The sequence below is a fragment of the Amyelois transitella genome, chromosome 22 (assembly GCF_032362555.1).
Source record: "Amyelois transitella isolate CPQ chromosome 22, ilAmyTran1.1, whole genome shotgun sequence".
Lineage (NCBI taxonomy): Eukaryota > Metazoa > Arthropoda > Insecta > Lepidoptera > Pyralidae > Amyelois > Amyelois transitella.
Window position 1 is genome coordinate 623,945 of NC_083525.1, and position 17,062 is coordinate 641,006.

Consider the following 17,062-nt stretch of genomic DNA (forward strand, 5'->3'; position numbering starts at 1 on the left):
TCCTTTGATTACTTGTTTCAGTATTAGTTTACGTTTTTTTTTATTTTGACTCTTATTTTACACTTATCATTCCCGCGGGGACTTCAGGATAAAAAGCCTTATGTTATTCTGGGTCTTCAGCTACCTACATACCAAATTTCATCGTAATCGGTTCAGTAGTTTTTTCGTGAAAGAGTAACAAACATCCATACTGACATACTCGTACTCACAAACTTTCGCATTTATAATATTTGTGTGATAGTAGGATTTATTCCATAGGGGAAAACTTAACATAGCGAATTATACTTATTTGTTTGATGTGAATTGCTATCAAAGGTGAATTGTTTGTCAACTTCGCTACGAGTACCATCAACAAAACAATTATTATATATTTATCCTTGTGTATTTTTTTCCTCTGTTCAACTAGGTATGATATTATTTATTAAAAACATACACACATACAATTCAAATTAAAATAATTTATTCATTATTATGGGATATTTCATATCATTTAATAATTGTTATATATTTTGGTTTCACAACATTGGTTATATATATATATATATATGTAGTCACGTCTATATCCCTTGCGGGATAGACAAAGCCAATAGTCTTGAAAAGACTGAAAAGTCACGTTGAGTATGGCTTTATGATGAAATTAAGATTCAAATAGTGACCGGTTGCTGGCCCATCGCCTACGTACCTATGTATATAAAAAACGATTGCACAATTCAAATTCAAAATTTTTATTCATTATTATAGGATACTTCATATACATCACTTAGGTAATAAATAATTGTCAAATCTTTTGGTTTTACTGCATTGGTTGACATCAAATAAATTGCTTAAAACTAAGTTTACTGACGCTTCCAAGGCGTCAGTGCAGAAGAAGCGGTAACAAACTGCACTGCAGCATTTTTTCTCAATATTAATGTTAAGGTACCTAAGTAACTCTAAATTTAATCTTATATACCTACTTCGTAATATCGAAACTTATCAAAATAAAAGATAATTTTATAAAACAAGTCGAGTCTTGTTTGCTTTTGGGATTTCACAACATTAGATAGATAGATAAAACTCTTTATTGCACCATAAGAGCAAATAACAGCACAAAACAGAGATACACAGAATAACAGTACAAAGGCGGACTTATCGCTAATACAATCTCTTCCAGTCGACCTTTGGGTGGAAGGAAATCAAACATGTGCCGTGTGGTTCCCGGCACTAATACATGTATGTCGTAAAAGGCAACTAAGAGATAGGCTTATAAACTTCTTTTTTTACAGGCAATGGCTTTATGATAGAATAGATGAGCTTTCAACGGGGTACACAAAGCTTACAGTCTTGAAATTATATATATTTAACTAGGTGTTGCCCGCGACTTCATACGCGTTGAAGAGTCTATGATAGTTCTTCTACGTCGTATGCTGCCATAATATTATATTTTTGTACGAAATTTTATTTGGCGTACTGTTTTTTTTATTCAATGCACAAAACACACAATTAAATTCTATTCAGACCTCTGTTATTGTTTAATACTCGTACATAAAGAAATTAAGTTTTCCGATGATTATAGGGTCATTAAGTTTTGATTTGTAGATATTTCAGTTAGAGAATATAAATTGTTATAACCACATCATAACGTTTATTCAAAAATTTGAACCTAACAAATAATTTAGTTACATAGTCCATTCAATTCTACAGTTTGTAAGTAAAATATACGTAATTGTTCCTTCGTAGTTCAACATATCAAATCGGAGACGAAGAATCTGGCAAAAGGTCTGGTCAAGAGTACCCGAAGCCGACGAGCTTGTATGAAGAGATATATAAATGTTGATAAAGCGAAAGAAGTGTGCAGGGATCGTGGAAAGTGGAAAGATGAGGTCTCTGCCTACCCCTCCGGGAAAGAGGCGTTATTTATGTACTTATGTGTGTAGTTCAACATAGTTAATTAATATTCGGCTTTGCCTTAGTGCCTAAAAGAGCACCGTTGTCACAAACGAAATCCGATCCTGTAATACCATTGGCTGTTCCACTCGCTAAATAAAGAATCAATTCAGCTGTCTCCTCAGGTTCTGAGACTCTGTCTAAAATCATATTCATTGCAATATCATCCCACGAAAGACCAGAGATGCTAGAATTTTCAAGGATATCTGTTCTCACTGGCCCTGGACTGACAGAATTGACTCTGACTCCAAAAGTAGCTAATTCCAAAGCCGCTCCTCTTGTAAAATTGTCCAGAGCAGCTTTGCTGACATTGTTGGCTAAATAATTGACCATAGATGACTTCTTTCCCTCGACGCTTGAAACATTCACAATGTTACCATTAGTTTTGATAAGATAAGGTGCGGCAAGAGTTGTGAGTTTGATAACAGCTCGCAAATTGATTTTCATCGTTTCATCGTAGACCTGAAGAAGGTCTCCACTGAGAATACTTCCCCGGACGAATATTCCAGCGTTGTTGACGAGGCTGTCCAATTTTCCGTATTTCTTGATTGTCGTATCGATGATGCGTTCAGCATCGCTGTCTTTGCCGATATCCGCCTGAACAACGAGAGGGGGAATTCCCCTTTGGGTGCATTTCTCAGCAACTTTCTTCAGTTTACTCTCATTTCTTCCTACGAGCACCACGTCAGCTCCTCTGTGGCTGAACAGCACTCCTGTACTGGCCCCTATACCGGAGCTAGCTCCAGTCACAATCACCACTTTGCCAGAAAAACTCATAGTTTCAACGTGGTGAGTCGACGGAGTGACTGAAGAATTGATACCGTAGCATGCTTATTTTTGTAGGTAGAAACGTTGATTAGATTATTATACTTAGATAGAGAATTAATGCAAAAGCGAACCATCCAGCAATCGGCAAATTTTTAAATAAATAGTATTTATATAGGTGCAAATCACACAGATTGAGTTATGTAAGACACTTACTTAATGATACTACTATAATCATACTTACAATATTTTATAATAAAAGTTATATATTTAGATAACCAAAAATATGCTCTCAATTTTTATAGATAATTTAGTCTTGTTAAAAAAGATTTAAAAAATTGGTACATAAACGTATTCATTGGTTCCATTTTGCATAAATACTGATTAATGCTCGACCTAAAAATGTCCCAGCTAAAACCGAAACCAAATTTAGAGAGGAACGACTTTGTTCTCGACTTCGATAAAACCAAAAAAATATATAAATATGGGTTAATTTTTTGGTTTCTTTTTAGCGACATCCATTTTCTGGGCTGTTTAATTTATTCATAGCATTAACCAAAAATAAACATTCAGTTATGCTATGTATATAAGTAATATTAAAACCTAAAATAATTTTAAATATGAGCTCTTACATTTTGTTTTATTTTGTATTTTCAATTACGAGTAATGATTTATTACCAAACCCTGCGGAAAGCTGCGTGTACACAAATGTATTCTTGCCATAGTTGTTTTTGTCTTCATCGATACAAGCTTGCCTAGTGAGGAAACCATAGATTAATTAATTGTTAAATGTATTCTGAAATCAAATTACCTATAATATATATACATACCAATGCATTTGCTTCTGTGCAGTGGTTCGTTTGCAATCAATAAACAATATTTCATTTCATTTTATCCTTAACAGGCTTCGTCAAATAGCTACTAAAATTACTTCAAGTAAAAATATCCATGCTTTTATATTTAGCCTGCTATTGAATGCATTTCTGCAGGATATGCAAGAATTATGACACAAAGTCCGTGTGAGGGTCACTCTAGTGTCAGTATCACAAACCTAGTAGGTACTTACCATAATGCATTACATACATACATATAATCACGTCTATAGCTCTAACGGGGTAAAGAGAGCCAACAGTCTTGAGACTGATAAACCACGCTCAGCTGTTTGCCTCAATGATAGTATTGATATATTGATTCAAATAGCAAAAGGTTGGTAGTTCATCGCCTCTAAGATGAAAACAAGTTGATAAGCCTATACCCTAGCCGCCTATTACGACATCCTCGGGGAAGAGAAGGAGTGGTCATATTCTTTTTTCTATTGGTATCGGGAATCACACGGCCATAATGTATTCCTGTTTGTATTATCAGCTGTTGGTTGCTGGGTTCAAATTTCACTAAAGGCTATATAATTATAAGTGATCCTACTGCAAATGCAACAGCTGAATATAATATAGTCAGTATATTAGCCATGGCTATGAACTTGGCAGTCGGCGCAAGCTTGTATTGCGAATATTGCGCAACGTAGTATATTATCCTGTCTGTACTTTTTACCGGGATGAAAAACCCTATATCCTTCATCAGACTGATAATTATATATTATTCGTAAATGATGCGTAAATGCGTTAATCAAATGGATTGTTGTTGAATCAAATGGATTAGTTCAACAGATATATATCATGAAGAGCTGACAAATAAACTTACTTTCTAATTTTTAATATAAATTGTGATATATATGTGCTTAGTTCCTTCTACAAATAAAAAGGAGAGAACATTTTATATAGATGTCATACTTTAATATAAAAAAATCCTTACTTAAAACAAAATCAACGAAATACTTTAATATTTGCTTATGCCTTGATTCCCAATAGAGCTCCGTTGTCACTGACGAAGTCCGATCCAGTAATTCCCTTGGCCTTATCACTGGCTAAATACAGGATCAATTCCCCTATCTCTTCAGGCTCCGATACTCTGTTCAGAATCATTATCTTTGCGACATCATCCCACGATTTAGTAACCGACATTCTTGTATTTTCAAGAATATCCGTTCTCACAGGCCCTGGACTGACGGCATTCACTCTGACTCCATGCGAGGCAAGTTCCACTGCAGCCGCTCTTGTGAAATGGTCTAAAGCAGCTTTGCTCACCATATAGGCTATAGAATCTTTCATAATAGTATTCTTTCCTGCGATGCTTGAAACATTTACAATGTTGCCTTTGGTTTTAATTAAATGCGGTGCAGCTAGAGATGTGAGTTTGATGACAGCTCGAATATTAACCTGCATAGTTTCATCGTAGGCTTGGAGAAGGTTTTCACTCAGAATACCGGCATGGACGACTATTCCGGCGTTGTTGACAAGGATATCCAGTTTGCCGTATTTTTTAATGGTTTCATTGACGATTCGTTCAGCGTCGTTGTCATTACTAATGTCTGCTTTAACGACAAGAGGGGAAGCACCTCTTTGGGCACATTTCTCAGCGACGTTCTTCAGTTTCTTCTCATTTCTTCCAACGAGCACCACGTGAGCCCCACTGTGATTAAACAGTATTCCCGTACTAGCTCCAATACCTGAGCTAGCTCCAGTTACAATTACTACTTTGCCAGCAAAAGCCATTGTCACACCGCGAGTGTCGATGTATATAACAATATTATTACCACACTTTACTTATATACTACAAACTAACATAGATTAGATAATCTAGTGCCTGATTGCAATAGGTTTTATAGTCGAGACCGAAACCAAAACAGAAAACTTAGTGTTGGACCTTGAACTCTGACTTCAGATTGAATTATTGAGATTTCTATTCGATGTTCGTGTCTATGAGAAAATACAGTAGATTTATGCAAATTACAGGTATTGATTTTGTTCTAATGGCATTATAGTCCATTTCATTAGGTACACAAAGTTAAAAAATCTAGCAAACTCTTTTTATAAAAAAAACAATTCAACAAAAAACAACAGCAAAAGTTGGCATTATGGCATGTATTAATTCCCTGTCTTTTGTCTTCTCAAGGCTCAAAATTAATTTGTGAATGTATTTTTCAATACACTTTTAATAAAAAAAATTTTTTTTTACATAAATCAAAATTATGACTTAGCTTTTACTCTGTTTGTTCAAACAAAATTTATATAAATATTATATTTTTTTAATATAAATATCAATATTTATATATAAAAAAAGTAATAAAACCGAAATTCTGATTATAAGAACCAAAACCGAATATTTTGTCAATCACTATGGTGAATTAATGTACCTACATTGTTATTTTGTAATTATAAGCAAAATGTGTTGGATCGCAAGTAGCTAAGTAATATTTCTTATTAATTATTTGTTTATTATCCTATTTTGACAGAAGGATTTTATAAGTTAAAAAAAAAACAAGGAGAACTTTGGTGGGAAGAACGATGCATTGCACGGCGCGGGTAAGTACATACCTATCCAATCTCTGTCATGACATGTAGGTACGATCGCGTTCATATCTGCAGTCATAGTTTTAAAATTCTTACGGGTTAAAATAGCGTGCACTGTGGTTCCAGTAGATACACACACACATGCATATTTAAAAAGAATAAATATTCCATCAAATGAATACGGTCTTTAATACCAATGAATACTAAGTAAAACAGTTTATTATTCTATGACATATAACAAAACAAAACAGAAAGAGACGGTAATCAACGATGGCCGAACTGGGCCCGATAATTGTCGATCGAGATATCGTCGTCTCTCATTATTTGCATAAGATTTGCCTATAGAGAGAAGCCTGCGACTGCCAGACTTATGTCAATTCGATAAGGTTGAAAGTTTGTCTGCACACGTCCCTAACATAGGTAGTGGTTCCTTATTACTTCGTGTGAGCAAGTGAGATCTAAGATATATTAGATAATCTCGCTTGCTCACACTCGCTTGTTCTAGTTACTAGCGTTACTTGGATTCCGAAGTTATACAAGGATTTTTTTTGTCTATTTAAAAAAAAATTGTGTTACTGACAATTTTTAATGTTTCAAGGTGCCATTTGAACTAAGTAACTGACTGACTAACTAACTAACTGATATCTAAGAATTACAATACCCGCGTCTTCAAACACGAAAATCAGCAAGAAATATTAAACAAGAGGGATCAAAATAAAACATTCAATAATTAAAATTAGTAAATTTTATTGAAACAGTTTACCTATAGTTTTGTTTACATATCGATGATTATATAAAGCTATACATACAGCATATTACACTAATTATATCATCTACTTATCTCCTGTTATTAAGGTTACAGCTTAATTATTCGTTTTCATACATACATACATACATACATACATAAAATCACGCCTCTTTCCCGGAGGGGTAGGCAGAGACTACCTCTTTCCACTTGCCACGATCTCTGCATACTTCTTTCGCTTCGTCCACATTCATAACTCTCTTCATACAAGCTCGGCGGTTTCGGGTACTTTTGACCTGACCCTTTACCAGGACGTCCTTAATTTGATCAAGATACGTTCGTCTAGGTCTTCCCACTCCGACCTTTCCCTCCACACTCTCCTTGTATATCTGCTTAGTCAACCTGCTTTCATTCATCCTCTCCACATGACCGAACCATCTTAACATACCCTTTTCTATTCCTGTAACTACATCTTCTTTCACATCACAACATTCCCTTATCACGCTGTTCCTTATCCTGTCACTCAATTTCACACCCATCATACTCCTTAACGCTCTCATTTCCACTGCATTTATTCTGCTTTCATGCTTCTTTTGCCATACCCAACTTTCACTCCCATACATTAATGTCGGGACCAACACGCCCCTGTGCACAGCCAGTCGAGCCTTTTTGGATAGTTTCTGACTGCTCATAAAGGCATGCAAAGCTCCATTCACCATGTTCCCCGCGTTCACTCTCCTTTCAATATCACTATCATACTTGCCATCTGATGTAAACTTTGATCCTAGATATACAAACTCTTTCACTTGCTCCACTTTTTCTCCTCCAATCAAAATATTACATGCTGTCATTTCTTTCTCCATTTCAAAAACCAGTGTTTTAGTTTTACTTACGTTCACTTTCATTCCTTTCTCTTTTAAAGCTTCATGCATACAGTTTACCATCTCCTGTAACTCCTCCGCTGATGACGCCAGTATAACCTGATCGTCGGCATAGAGCAGACATTTGACGAGTAACTCATTCATCCTTAATCCACTTTTAGACTCTTTCAAATCTGTCAGACAGCTATCCATAAATAGGTTGAACAGCCACGGTGACGCAACACATCCTTGCCTAACGCCTTTCTCAATCTTAAACCACTCAGTGTGCGCTCCGTTTATTCTGACACAAGCACTCGAATCCTCATATAAGGATTTCAGTGCTCGTATTAAGAGACTGCTCACCCCATGCATAGAAAGTGCTGACCACAATTCATTCCTCTCAACTCTGTCATAGGCCTTTTCCAGATCTACGAATGTGCAATAGACTTTTTGACTCTTGGCCAAAAACTTTTCGGCTATGCACCGCAAGGAAAAGACCTGATCAGTACATCCCATTCCCTTTCGAAATCCCGCTTGAGCATCCCATATTTTGTCATCAGTTTCATTCCTGACTCTATTAATCAATACCTTAGCATACAATTTGCCGACGACGCTAAGCAGGCTTATACCACGATAATTTTTGCAGTCCAGCTGTGACCCTTTTCCTTTGTAAAGTGGCACGATAACAGCCTTACACCAATCTTTTGGTACTCGGCCGCTTCTCCAACACAAATTGAAAAGGCAGTACAACTGACTAGCTACTACGCCTTTTCCTGCTTTAAGCATCTCGACCGACACTCTATCACACCCAGCAGCCTTTCCCGCTTTCATACTCTTAAGTGCTTCCACAATTTCGAACATTTCAATTTCGCCTTCCATCTCATTCTCTTTTTCTTCGCTATAGCAGAAATCTTTCTTATTTCCTTCCTTTTTTTCAAATAAACTTTCAAAATAGTTTTCATAAAGAAAAGATATTGAAGCTGTCCTTAAAATACTATCTAAGTAATTAGTGGTTTTAATATAAACTGGCAGAACCTTTCACGCACTATATGGACTCGATGCACAGGGCAGTTGTCTTGCACAAATGATATTGTTGGCATATCATCAATCGGATAAATACACCGCACAGTTGGTAACATGGTTTCGTCCAGCACTTGCACATAATGAGCAGCTGTAGCGCGTCCTGCTATCCACACCTGTTCCCCAGGTCCAGCAGCACTCATCCAGCCCCACATATTTACAGATATGCGTCCAGACTCCATCTTTGGCCCAATATTTTTTCTTCATACCGAGTTGCATTTCTTCGCCATAAATGAAGCCTACCGTGTTGCGATGACGTAAACGAACTTTTCGTCCGTAAATATTGCTTTTTTCCAGTCAAAATCCAAATACTGCCGAGCAAATTCTAAATGTTTTTGCTTATTTATTTCGGATAAATACGGCTTTCTTGCTGGCTGTCTGTGGTGTAGTCCCTCACGGTGCAATTAACAACAGTAACCACTGATGTGTCGAACTGTTCCGCAAATGTTCTGGTCGGTATGAAGCCATTATTTTCGTACTGATCCACCATGGATCTCCGCTGTGTGGCGTGTCGCTCTGTTGATTAGCGGACGACGGCCGCTGCGCGGCGACTTTTACTTACACTACCCTCTTCTTGATGGCGCGTTACCCAACGCTTTACCGCTTGTTGTTTATTGTGTTATTTGTGTGAATGTGTGAGTGACAGCGGTGAGTGCAAGCTATAAAGTTTTGCGAACTATGACTGCAATTATGAACGCGACCGTACCAATGACATTTTTGAGTTATTTCCCAGAATCACTCCTGTACAGAGAGGATGTTATAGGGACTAGTATCAGTACCTACTGAGAAGAATTAGTAGTACATACTACTTTGGAATAGTACTACGGAGCAGCCCACGTAAAACTATCGCGGTCCTGTTTCACGCCATAATAAAAAGTGAAATGGCGATGGTTTTTCGAGCGAAAAAAAATGGCGTCGCGCGTGCCTAATGATATTAGTAATAATTTTATCCTGAGATTTGAAATATTGCCGACAGACTGCTATCAGTTTGTCAAACTTATATTTATGTACTTTAGCTTTTGGCAATAAGTAAAAAAAGAATCTACAGCTGCTAGTACAAGCGGGAGAGCGCTATATAGGAACATACATATATTATGTTCCCGACTCTACTCTACAGTAATCAGTTCACGCTTTAAATTACAAGTTATGTATGATATTAATAAGTGATGCCTTGTAAGGAAATTAACAAAAACAGTGCATCGAAGTTAGAATTATTTTTATATTTTAATTAACAACTTACGACTTCATAATTCGTGGAATAACCTAAACGCCCACGACAGGTTAGAAATACTTGATTTGTAATCTTCCACCATTTATATAAAGCACAATGTTGTAAAAGACCCAATATCCTAAATTTACTTAGTACTTAATATTATTTATCAGTAGATTCATCTTAACATATTTCTGAAGCATAATATTTCACAAGTGTTCCATTGTCATGAGTAAAAATTGATCCAGTTATGCCTTTAGCTTTATCATCGGTCAGAAACAATATTTGCTCGGCTATTTCTTCAGGGTCTGACATCCTATCTAATGCAGTCATGGTTCTCCAGTCCTCAATGTCAATGTCTAATCCAGCATTTTCGATGATCCCAGTTCTCACTGGGCCAGGACGAACGGCATTCACTCTGACACCTAAAGGTCCCAATTCCAAAGCCGCACGTCTCGTGAAATGTTCTACGCCAACTTTTGAAATATCATAAGCATATGACGTACTGATCGCTATAGCTTTTATACTGGATATATTGACGACACTTCCTTTAGTCTTCTTCAGATGAGGAACAGCCAAAGTTGTAAGTTGAATCACTGCTCGAAGATTAACATTAAGTACATCATCAAAAGTGTTTATGACAGAGCTGTCAATAATAGTGCCGTCCCGATAGACCCCCGCGCAGTTCACAAGAATATCCAGCTTTCCAAAGTTATTTATTGTTTCTTCTATTATACGTCTAGCGTCATCATCTTTAGCTACGTTAGCAACGATATGGACTACATGTTTCTTGTCTTCATTCCCGTTTTGTCCTGCATCGCCATTGGCTAATTTGTTGGGGTTACAACGTTGTGTAACATTGCGCAATGCGTTTTCATTTAGATCAACAGCCACCACACTGGCTCCTTCCTTGGCATACAATTCAGCTGTTGCGGCTCCTATACCCGACGCTGCACCAGTAACAATCACCACTTTGCTTTCGAATCTCATTTTCGATGTTTTCACTCCCAATTACAATTCTTGCGAAATATCAAACCAATTTGATGATAAAAAATAAGAGATAAATCTTTACTTTCGATTACAAATATTGCGAAACAACAAACCAATTTGTTGATAACAAACAAGAGGTTAGTTTTGATATAGCTTGATGACAAATAACAATAATGTCTCGAGACACTGTTGAATCAAAACAATATGGCCCACTGATACGGTTAGTGGTATCGAACTGAAGTTAAGTATGTAGTGGTGTTGAAATGTTAATAATAACCTTCGTATACCGGTGTGCCTTGTACCAAACAGGTGGTATTTATTTGTGAGTGAATCGCCAATTATTGACCTACATTAACAAATTGTGTGTCACTAGTGTCTGCCCCCGATCTTATGCATGTGATTACCATCACTTCGGGGTTACAATTTGGATAAAGTGGTCGATATCTTCGTCTCACGCGGGAGACCGCCCTGATTCCCCCGGGGGTTCTCAGAACCTCCCTCTCTCTCTTCAAATTGGTGACCTCGGAAATACAAGGAGTAGGCGAATGCTTTCTCTTCGGCCCAGCGGAAGAATTCTATTGTTTCCATCAGAAACGCAGTATAATTTACTACCTACAACTCTGTCTGGAGAACTTCTTTGTATCTAAAATGCGTGAGTTGTAAAACCATTATGATCATCATCATACTGATCTGCTTGTCTTAATTTGGCCCCCCCTGGGGAACAGTCTTTGGAACTTTATGACCACTATCTAAGAATGTGTAAATAAAGCGGTTACACTGACCGATCAGGCCATGGGGAAGTAAATTTATACTCAAGCATTGATGTCAGTTAAACAATCTAACTTGATGAAGAGTTTCAATTTATTAATCTAGCATTCTTATCAAAACGACTGTCAAAATGTCAATTTCTTACAGTACCAAATTTTTTATCACAATATGACTTCTTATAACTTCTGATATGAAGTATCTTAAGAATGCAAGAGGTAGAAAAATAATCCTTCAGATGACCCCTAGGCATCTATCACTTAGAGACACGTAATTTTTTTTTTTCTAAATCTAATGATTTGTACTGGCCTGTGTGTGTCGAATCCGTCCAGTAGTTTCAGAGATTTACATAGGTATACAAACAAATAAACTGATGTACAAACAACAAGATCGAGTTCTTTTTTAAATTCTTACTCTACTGTTTCTTAATCTCCTTATTTTGTTTTTATATAAATATATTGAATGTACCGAAATTTTGTTTTTACTGTTTTATGATAATTAAGTATTGAAAGTATGGATGGATGAATTTATGATGGCTAAACAGATTTTATCTATGAAAGTAATCTCATCTCATCATGCTGTTTTCACCAATACCCATTCCGTACCACCGTTACTTAATGATAACAAATAAAAATCAATTATGTGAAAGAGCTGATGTTTATTATTCTCAATTTATTTTATCAACAACATGCCATTATCAGATACATAATTCGAGCCAGTTATACCTTTCGCCTTGTCACTGGCCAAAAATATAATTAGATCCGCAATTTCTTCCGGACCAGAAATCCTGTTTAACGCTGTGACAGAGGTCTCTTCAAAAGTCGTAGAGACACCAGCATTATTAAGAAGATCAGTATAAACAGGGCCGGGACTCACTATATTAACCCTGACTCCGTGAGGTGCAAGTTCTAGCGCTGTTGCTCTTGAGAAGTGGCTTAAAGCCGCTTTCGTCGTACAGTATGCTCCCATTTCTGGATTATTGATAGTGATTCCTGAAACGCTTGATACGTTCACAATGTTACCTTTGGTTTTCACCAAATACGGTGCCGCCAACGTAGTGAGTTGTACAACAGCACGCACATTAACTTTTATGAGTTCGTCGTAAATTGCAGTCACTTTTCCATCGAGAATCGTTCCTAGTCTTACTATTCCAGCATTGTTGACAAGTACATCTAGTTTCTTGTGTTTTGCAATGGTTTCTTTGACGATTTTTTGGATATCATCATCATTAGCTACATCAGCTTTGATGATTAATGGTGGTTTTCCAACTTTAGCGCAGTCTTGTTGAACCTTTTTGAGTTTCGTTGGCGTTTCGTTGGCGACGATGACCACCTCGGCCCCGTCTCTTGCGAAGGCTACAGCCGTGGCAGCACCAATGCCGGAGCTTGCTCCAGTTATCAACACAACCTTATTGTCGAAGCTCATTTTTAGACTGACACAAGATGTTTAAATTAAGAAGTGATAGTTAAGTGATATAAAAAAAAAACAAACACGACCTCATTTGACCTCACATCGCATGTTAAAAGAACTGCTTACATAATCAAAACAAAAAACATAAAATAGATAACATAATAGATAAAACATATAATTATTCAGCGATATTTCGTTCGATCATATAGAGACTTGATGTATGTTAATGTGTGTAACAAGTCAAATAAAAACAAACTGTACAATATTATTCATAAAATTTCAGAAAAAATCATAGACAAGGAGAAAAGGAAAGACAAAAAACTTGGGAGTCTACTATCATTAGGCGATGGGCTAGCAACCTGTCACTATTTGAATCTCAATACCACAATTAAGCCATACAATTAAATGTGGCCTTTCAGTCTTGGCTACTTTTTGCTCTGTCTACCCCGTAAGGAATAAAGACGTGAGTATATATATATATATATACGTATGTATGTAAATAGACAAAGTAGGCAGTCTAGTAATGGAAAACAACCCCTCTCTAGCTTTCTAGAGAAAATACCTAAAAACCTCTTTTTTATTGGTGCCATGTGGTTCCCGGCACCAATATAAAAAAGAATACGACCACTCCATTTTATTTCCCATCTTTATTTCTAGAAACTTCAAGTTCACATAAAAAATAAATATTTAAGTAAAAAACAAAAATTCAAGTAAGTCCGACTCGAACTTGGCCGGTTTCAATATTACGTAAAACATTATTAGTCGTGGTATGTGACCATGAACGGTCATTACCATATATGGCTATACATATAACAGATTCTATTTCATTCCATTATACATATTGCGTTTGCGCATCAGGACAGAAACTCGTCATGTCATGGTTCTATGAACACGTTGAGATTATGGTAGAATTATTGAAAATTACTACTTATAGGAACGTTGGTGGTCGTGTCCATGGAGGCATAAGTTCAAATCCTACTTCGACCATGTAGCTATGTATGCTGTGCTGCTGTTTTCTGAACGTACATTGGTTTGAGTGCTAACCGATGCTCCAGTATCATGGTCAAAACGGTGCACTCAGAGAGATGAAACCGGTTTGAATCTCAATGACACTTTTCTTAGTTAACTACTCTAGTTTGGTCGAGATCTATCTGATGAACTATATGTAGATGAGGGACAGTCGTAACGAACAAAATTTTGTCAGAATTCACATGAACAAAAAAAACTTATCCTAACTTACTTAGAGGTGAAATTTAAAGTTGTAATCAGCACTAAATCATCTGTTATCGCCTTTAAATCCATATGTTTCTCATAAATATGTGATCTTTCTTATTCAAAGAAAGTTCAGACCGACACACAATTTTTTAACTAACTGTTTATAATTGGTGTTTTTATATGTCTATATATCTATACCTAAAACAATTTGTAATGAATCAAAACGATAATAAGGTACCTACCTACTCGTACTTTATTGTGTTCTGAAATAATACATTGTTTACTTATTTGCGAACTATTTATTTCAGCTTACAAACATAGAATTTCTTACAATAACAGAACGCCATTATCACATACAAAATCGGATCCAGTTATTCCTTTCGCTTTATCGCTTGCCAAAAACAAAATCATATTTGCAATTTCATCCGATTCTGATACTCTCTTCAAAGCCGTAATTTCACTCAATGCGTCCACGGTAGTAGGAATGTTATCAAAAAAGTCTGTTTTGACTGGTCCAGGGCTGATACCATTTACTCTCACCCCAGAAGCAGATAGTTCTAGAGCTGCCCCGCGCGTGAAGTGATCCAGAGCTGCTTTACTCACGTTGTAAGCCATAAAAGCAGACGCCGTCACCTTCTTACCAGCTACACTGGATATATTGATGATATTCCCTTTAGTTTTAATCAGATACGGAGCAGCTAAAGTCGTGAGTTGAATAACTGATCGTACATTAACACTCATCATAGCATCGTACGCGTCTAATACTTTCCCATCCAATATGCAGCCGGTAACTGCAAAACCCGCGTTGTTCACCAAAACATCAATTTTCTTAAACTTCTCGACTGTTTCTTTAACGATACGATTGATATCATCAGCGCTGCTCAATTCTGCTGTAATCACGAGCGGTGTTTTGCCGTTTTTCGAGCATTCTTCAGTTACTCTCTTCAATTTCGTCTGGTTTCTGCCCACAATAGCAACATCTGCACCCTCTTTGGCAAAGAAAACAGCCGTAGTAGCCCCGATACCGGAGCTCCCGCCGGTTATAAGGACGACCTTGTTAGCAAAACTCATCTCTTGTTTATTTTGTGCGACTCGTTTAACTGCCGACGTAATACTGAGTCATGCTTGTGATTCCAGTTATATAGACGACATAATAATTATCTAATCTTATCCACTGATATACTTCGTTTGAAGTATCTATGTATAAAAGATGACCGTGACTATTGTTTTTTTTTATAAATATTTATCTATGGGAGTTAGTCACCATTTAAATCCCGATTCCATCATTTAGCCATACAGCTGATCTTGTTAAGTCTTTCTAGACAAGACCATGAACGATTGAGAGGAGAGCTACTTGAATAAGGTAGAAGAACGTACAAATCTTGTGTTTGTTAAACAAATGTAGATATGGAGTTATATTTGGTCATTGCGCAATTCATTGCAACATCATTGATTAAATTTTTCACAACCTTGCATCTTCTTTTTCCTCCTGGCTTTAGTCTCGGCTGCAATCTCACCACTCTGGAGAGGAGACCGGCGTACTGTTACCTGGAATTGGGTGTGTCATGTTTTTATACGGAGCAACTCGCCTCCGTAATCTGACCTAACTCCAGGTAAACCTAACTCGTATTGGATCGAACATGGTTACACATCCAGTTGCCTGAATGTGCAAGTTTCCTCACGATGTTATTCCTTATCGTATGAGCATCGGTTAGTATTCAAACTGATGTACATAACTTTGAAAATGATCATTGGTGCATGGCCGAGGTGATATTTGAACCTGTGCTTTTCTGCGCATTAAGCATTTTAACCGGGCACCTTACCCATTCGACCACCGGCACTCTAAGTTTACAGCGTCATAAACTTACATAACCACGTACATATTTATCAGTAATAACATTATGAACCTTATCTCTTGAATTATAAATGTACTTATAGTATTTGTGATGATAATTTTTAGAAATAACATGCCTACTTTACTGTTCATTTATTTACTAACTAGCATTTACCTGCAGCTTCGCCCGCGTGCATTTAGCGCCATTTACAAACAGCGACGAATTTAACGTCACCTATAAAAGAATACAGGGTTTTCGCAAATCCCACGGGAACTATAGTTTTTGAAGGAAAAGAAGGAAGGAAATTTGAAGATGTGGGTAACAAACAAATAAACTCACTTTCGTACTTTTTTCGTACTTATAATATTAGTTGGGATTGGTATTCATGTACTACACACAGAAGACATAAGAATTATACGAGTATTTGGCTTTTTTCTAAAGATATCTCTTCCAGCAGACCCGAGATCGGAGACATGATATAAAGGTGACAGACATAACGATTGTCACCGTACCATAAAATATCAAGTAATAGTTTTCTTTAATTGAACAGGTAAGTTTAGTAGCTTATTGTGGCGGCTTTAGTAAAACGTCGCAGTTAATGAGAGATAATATAAAATTAATAAAATAAAGACTCAGGTCAAGAGTACCCGAAACCGCCGAGCTTGCATGAAGAGAGTTATGAATGTGGATGAAGCGAAGGAAGTATGCAGAGATCGTGGCAAGTGGAAAGAGGTAGTCTCTGCCTACCCCTCCGGGATAGAGGCGTGATTTTATGTAGGTGTGTATGTATGTAAAGACAAACTTTATTTGGACTAGTTTTACAAGTTAACAGAGGTCGTGGGTTTAGCTGTAGA

At 36.8% G+C, this 17,062-nt stretch overlaps 5 protein-coding genes across 5 annotated transcripts; all 5 read right to left on the bottom strand.

Annotated features, from left to right (window-relative positions):
- Positions 1 to 1,601: 1,601 nt before the first annotated feature.
- Positions 1,602 to 2,747, bottom strand: LOC106133221 (3-oxoacyl-[acyl-carrier-protein] reductase FabG-like). The gene has a single exon (XM_013332866.2). The coding sequence runs from the start codon at positions 2,701 to 2,703 to the stop codon at positions 1,927 to 1,929; it is 777 nt and encodes a 258-aa protein (XP_013188320.1). The 5' UTR covers positions 2,704 to 2,747; the 3' UTR covers positions 1,602 to 1,926.
- A 1,719-nt stretch (positions 2,748 to 4,466) lies between these two features.
- LOC106133224 (uncharacterized oxidoreductase TM_0325-like) lies at positions 4,467 to 5,338 on the bottom strand. Its single transcript, XM_013332872.2, has one exon. The coding sequence runs from the start codon at positions 5,298 to 5,300 to the stop codon at positions 4,536 to 4,538; it is 765 nt and encodes a 254-aa protein (XP_013188326.1). The 5' UTR covers positions 5,301 to 5,338; the 3' UTR covers positions 4,467 to 4,535.
- A 4,636-nt stretch (positions 5,339 to 9,974) lies between these two features.
- On the bottom strand, positions 9,975 to 11,230 carry LOC106133209 (3-oxoacyl-[acyl-carrier-protein] reductase FabG-like). Its single transcript, XM_013332854.2, has one exon. The coding sequence runs from the start codon at positions 10,981 to 10,983 to the stop codon at positions 10,177 to 10,179; it is 807 nt and encodes a 268-aa protein (XP_013188308.1). The 5' UTR covers positions 10,984 to 11,230; the 3' UTR covers positions 9,975 to 10,176.
- A 1,162-nt stretch (positions 11,231 to 12,392) lies between these two features.
- LOC106133207 (3-oxoacyl-[acyl-carrier-protein] reductase FabG) lies at positions 12,393 to 13,220 on the bottom strand. The gene has a single exon (XM_013332853.2). The coding sequence runs from the start codon at positions 13,171 to 13,173 to the stop codon at positions 12,421 to 12,423; it is 753 nt and encodes a 250-aa protein (XP_013188307.1). The 5' UTR covers positions 13,174 to 13,220; the 3' UTR covers positions 12,393 to 12,420.
- Positions 13,221 to 14,649: 1,429 nt separating this feature from the next.
- On the bottom strand, positions 14,650 to 15,500 carry LOC106133217 (glucose 1-dehydrogenase-like). Its single transcript, XM_013332863.2, has one exon. It carries the CDS (start codon positions 15,442 to 15,444, stop codon positions 14,701 to 14,703), a length of 744 nt encoding a protein of 247 aa, XP_013188317.1. The 5' UTR covers positions 15,445 to 15,500; the 3' UTR covers positions 14,650 to 14,700.
- Positions 15,501 to 17,062: the final 1,562 nt, after the last annotated feature.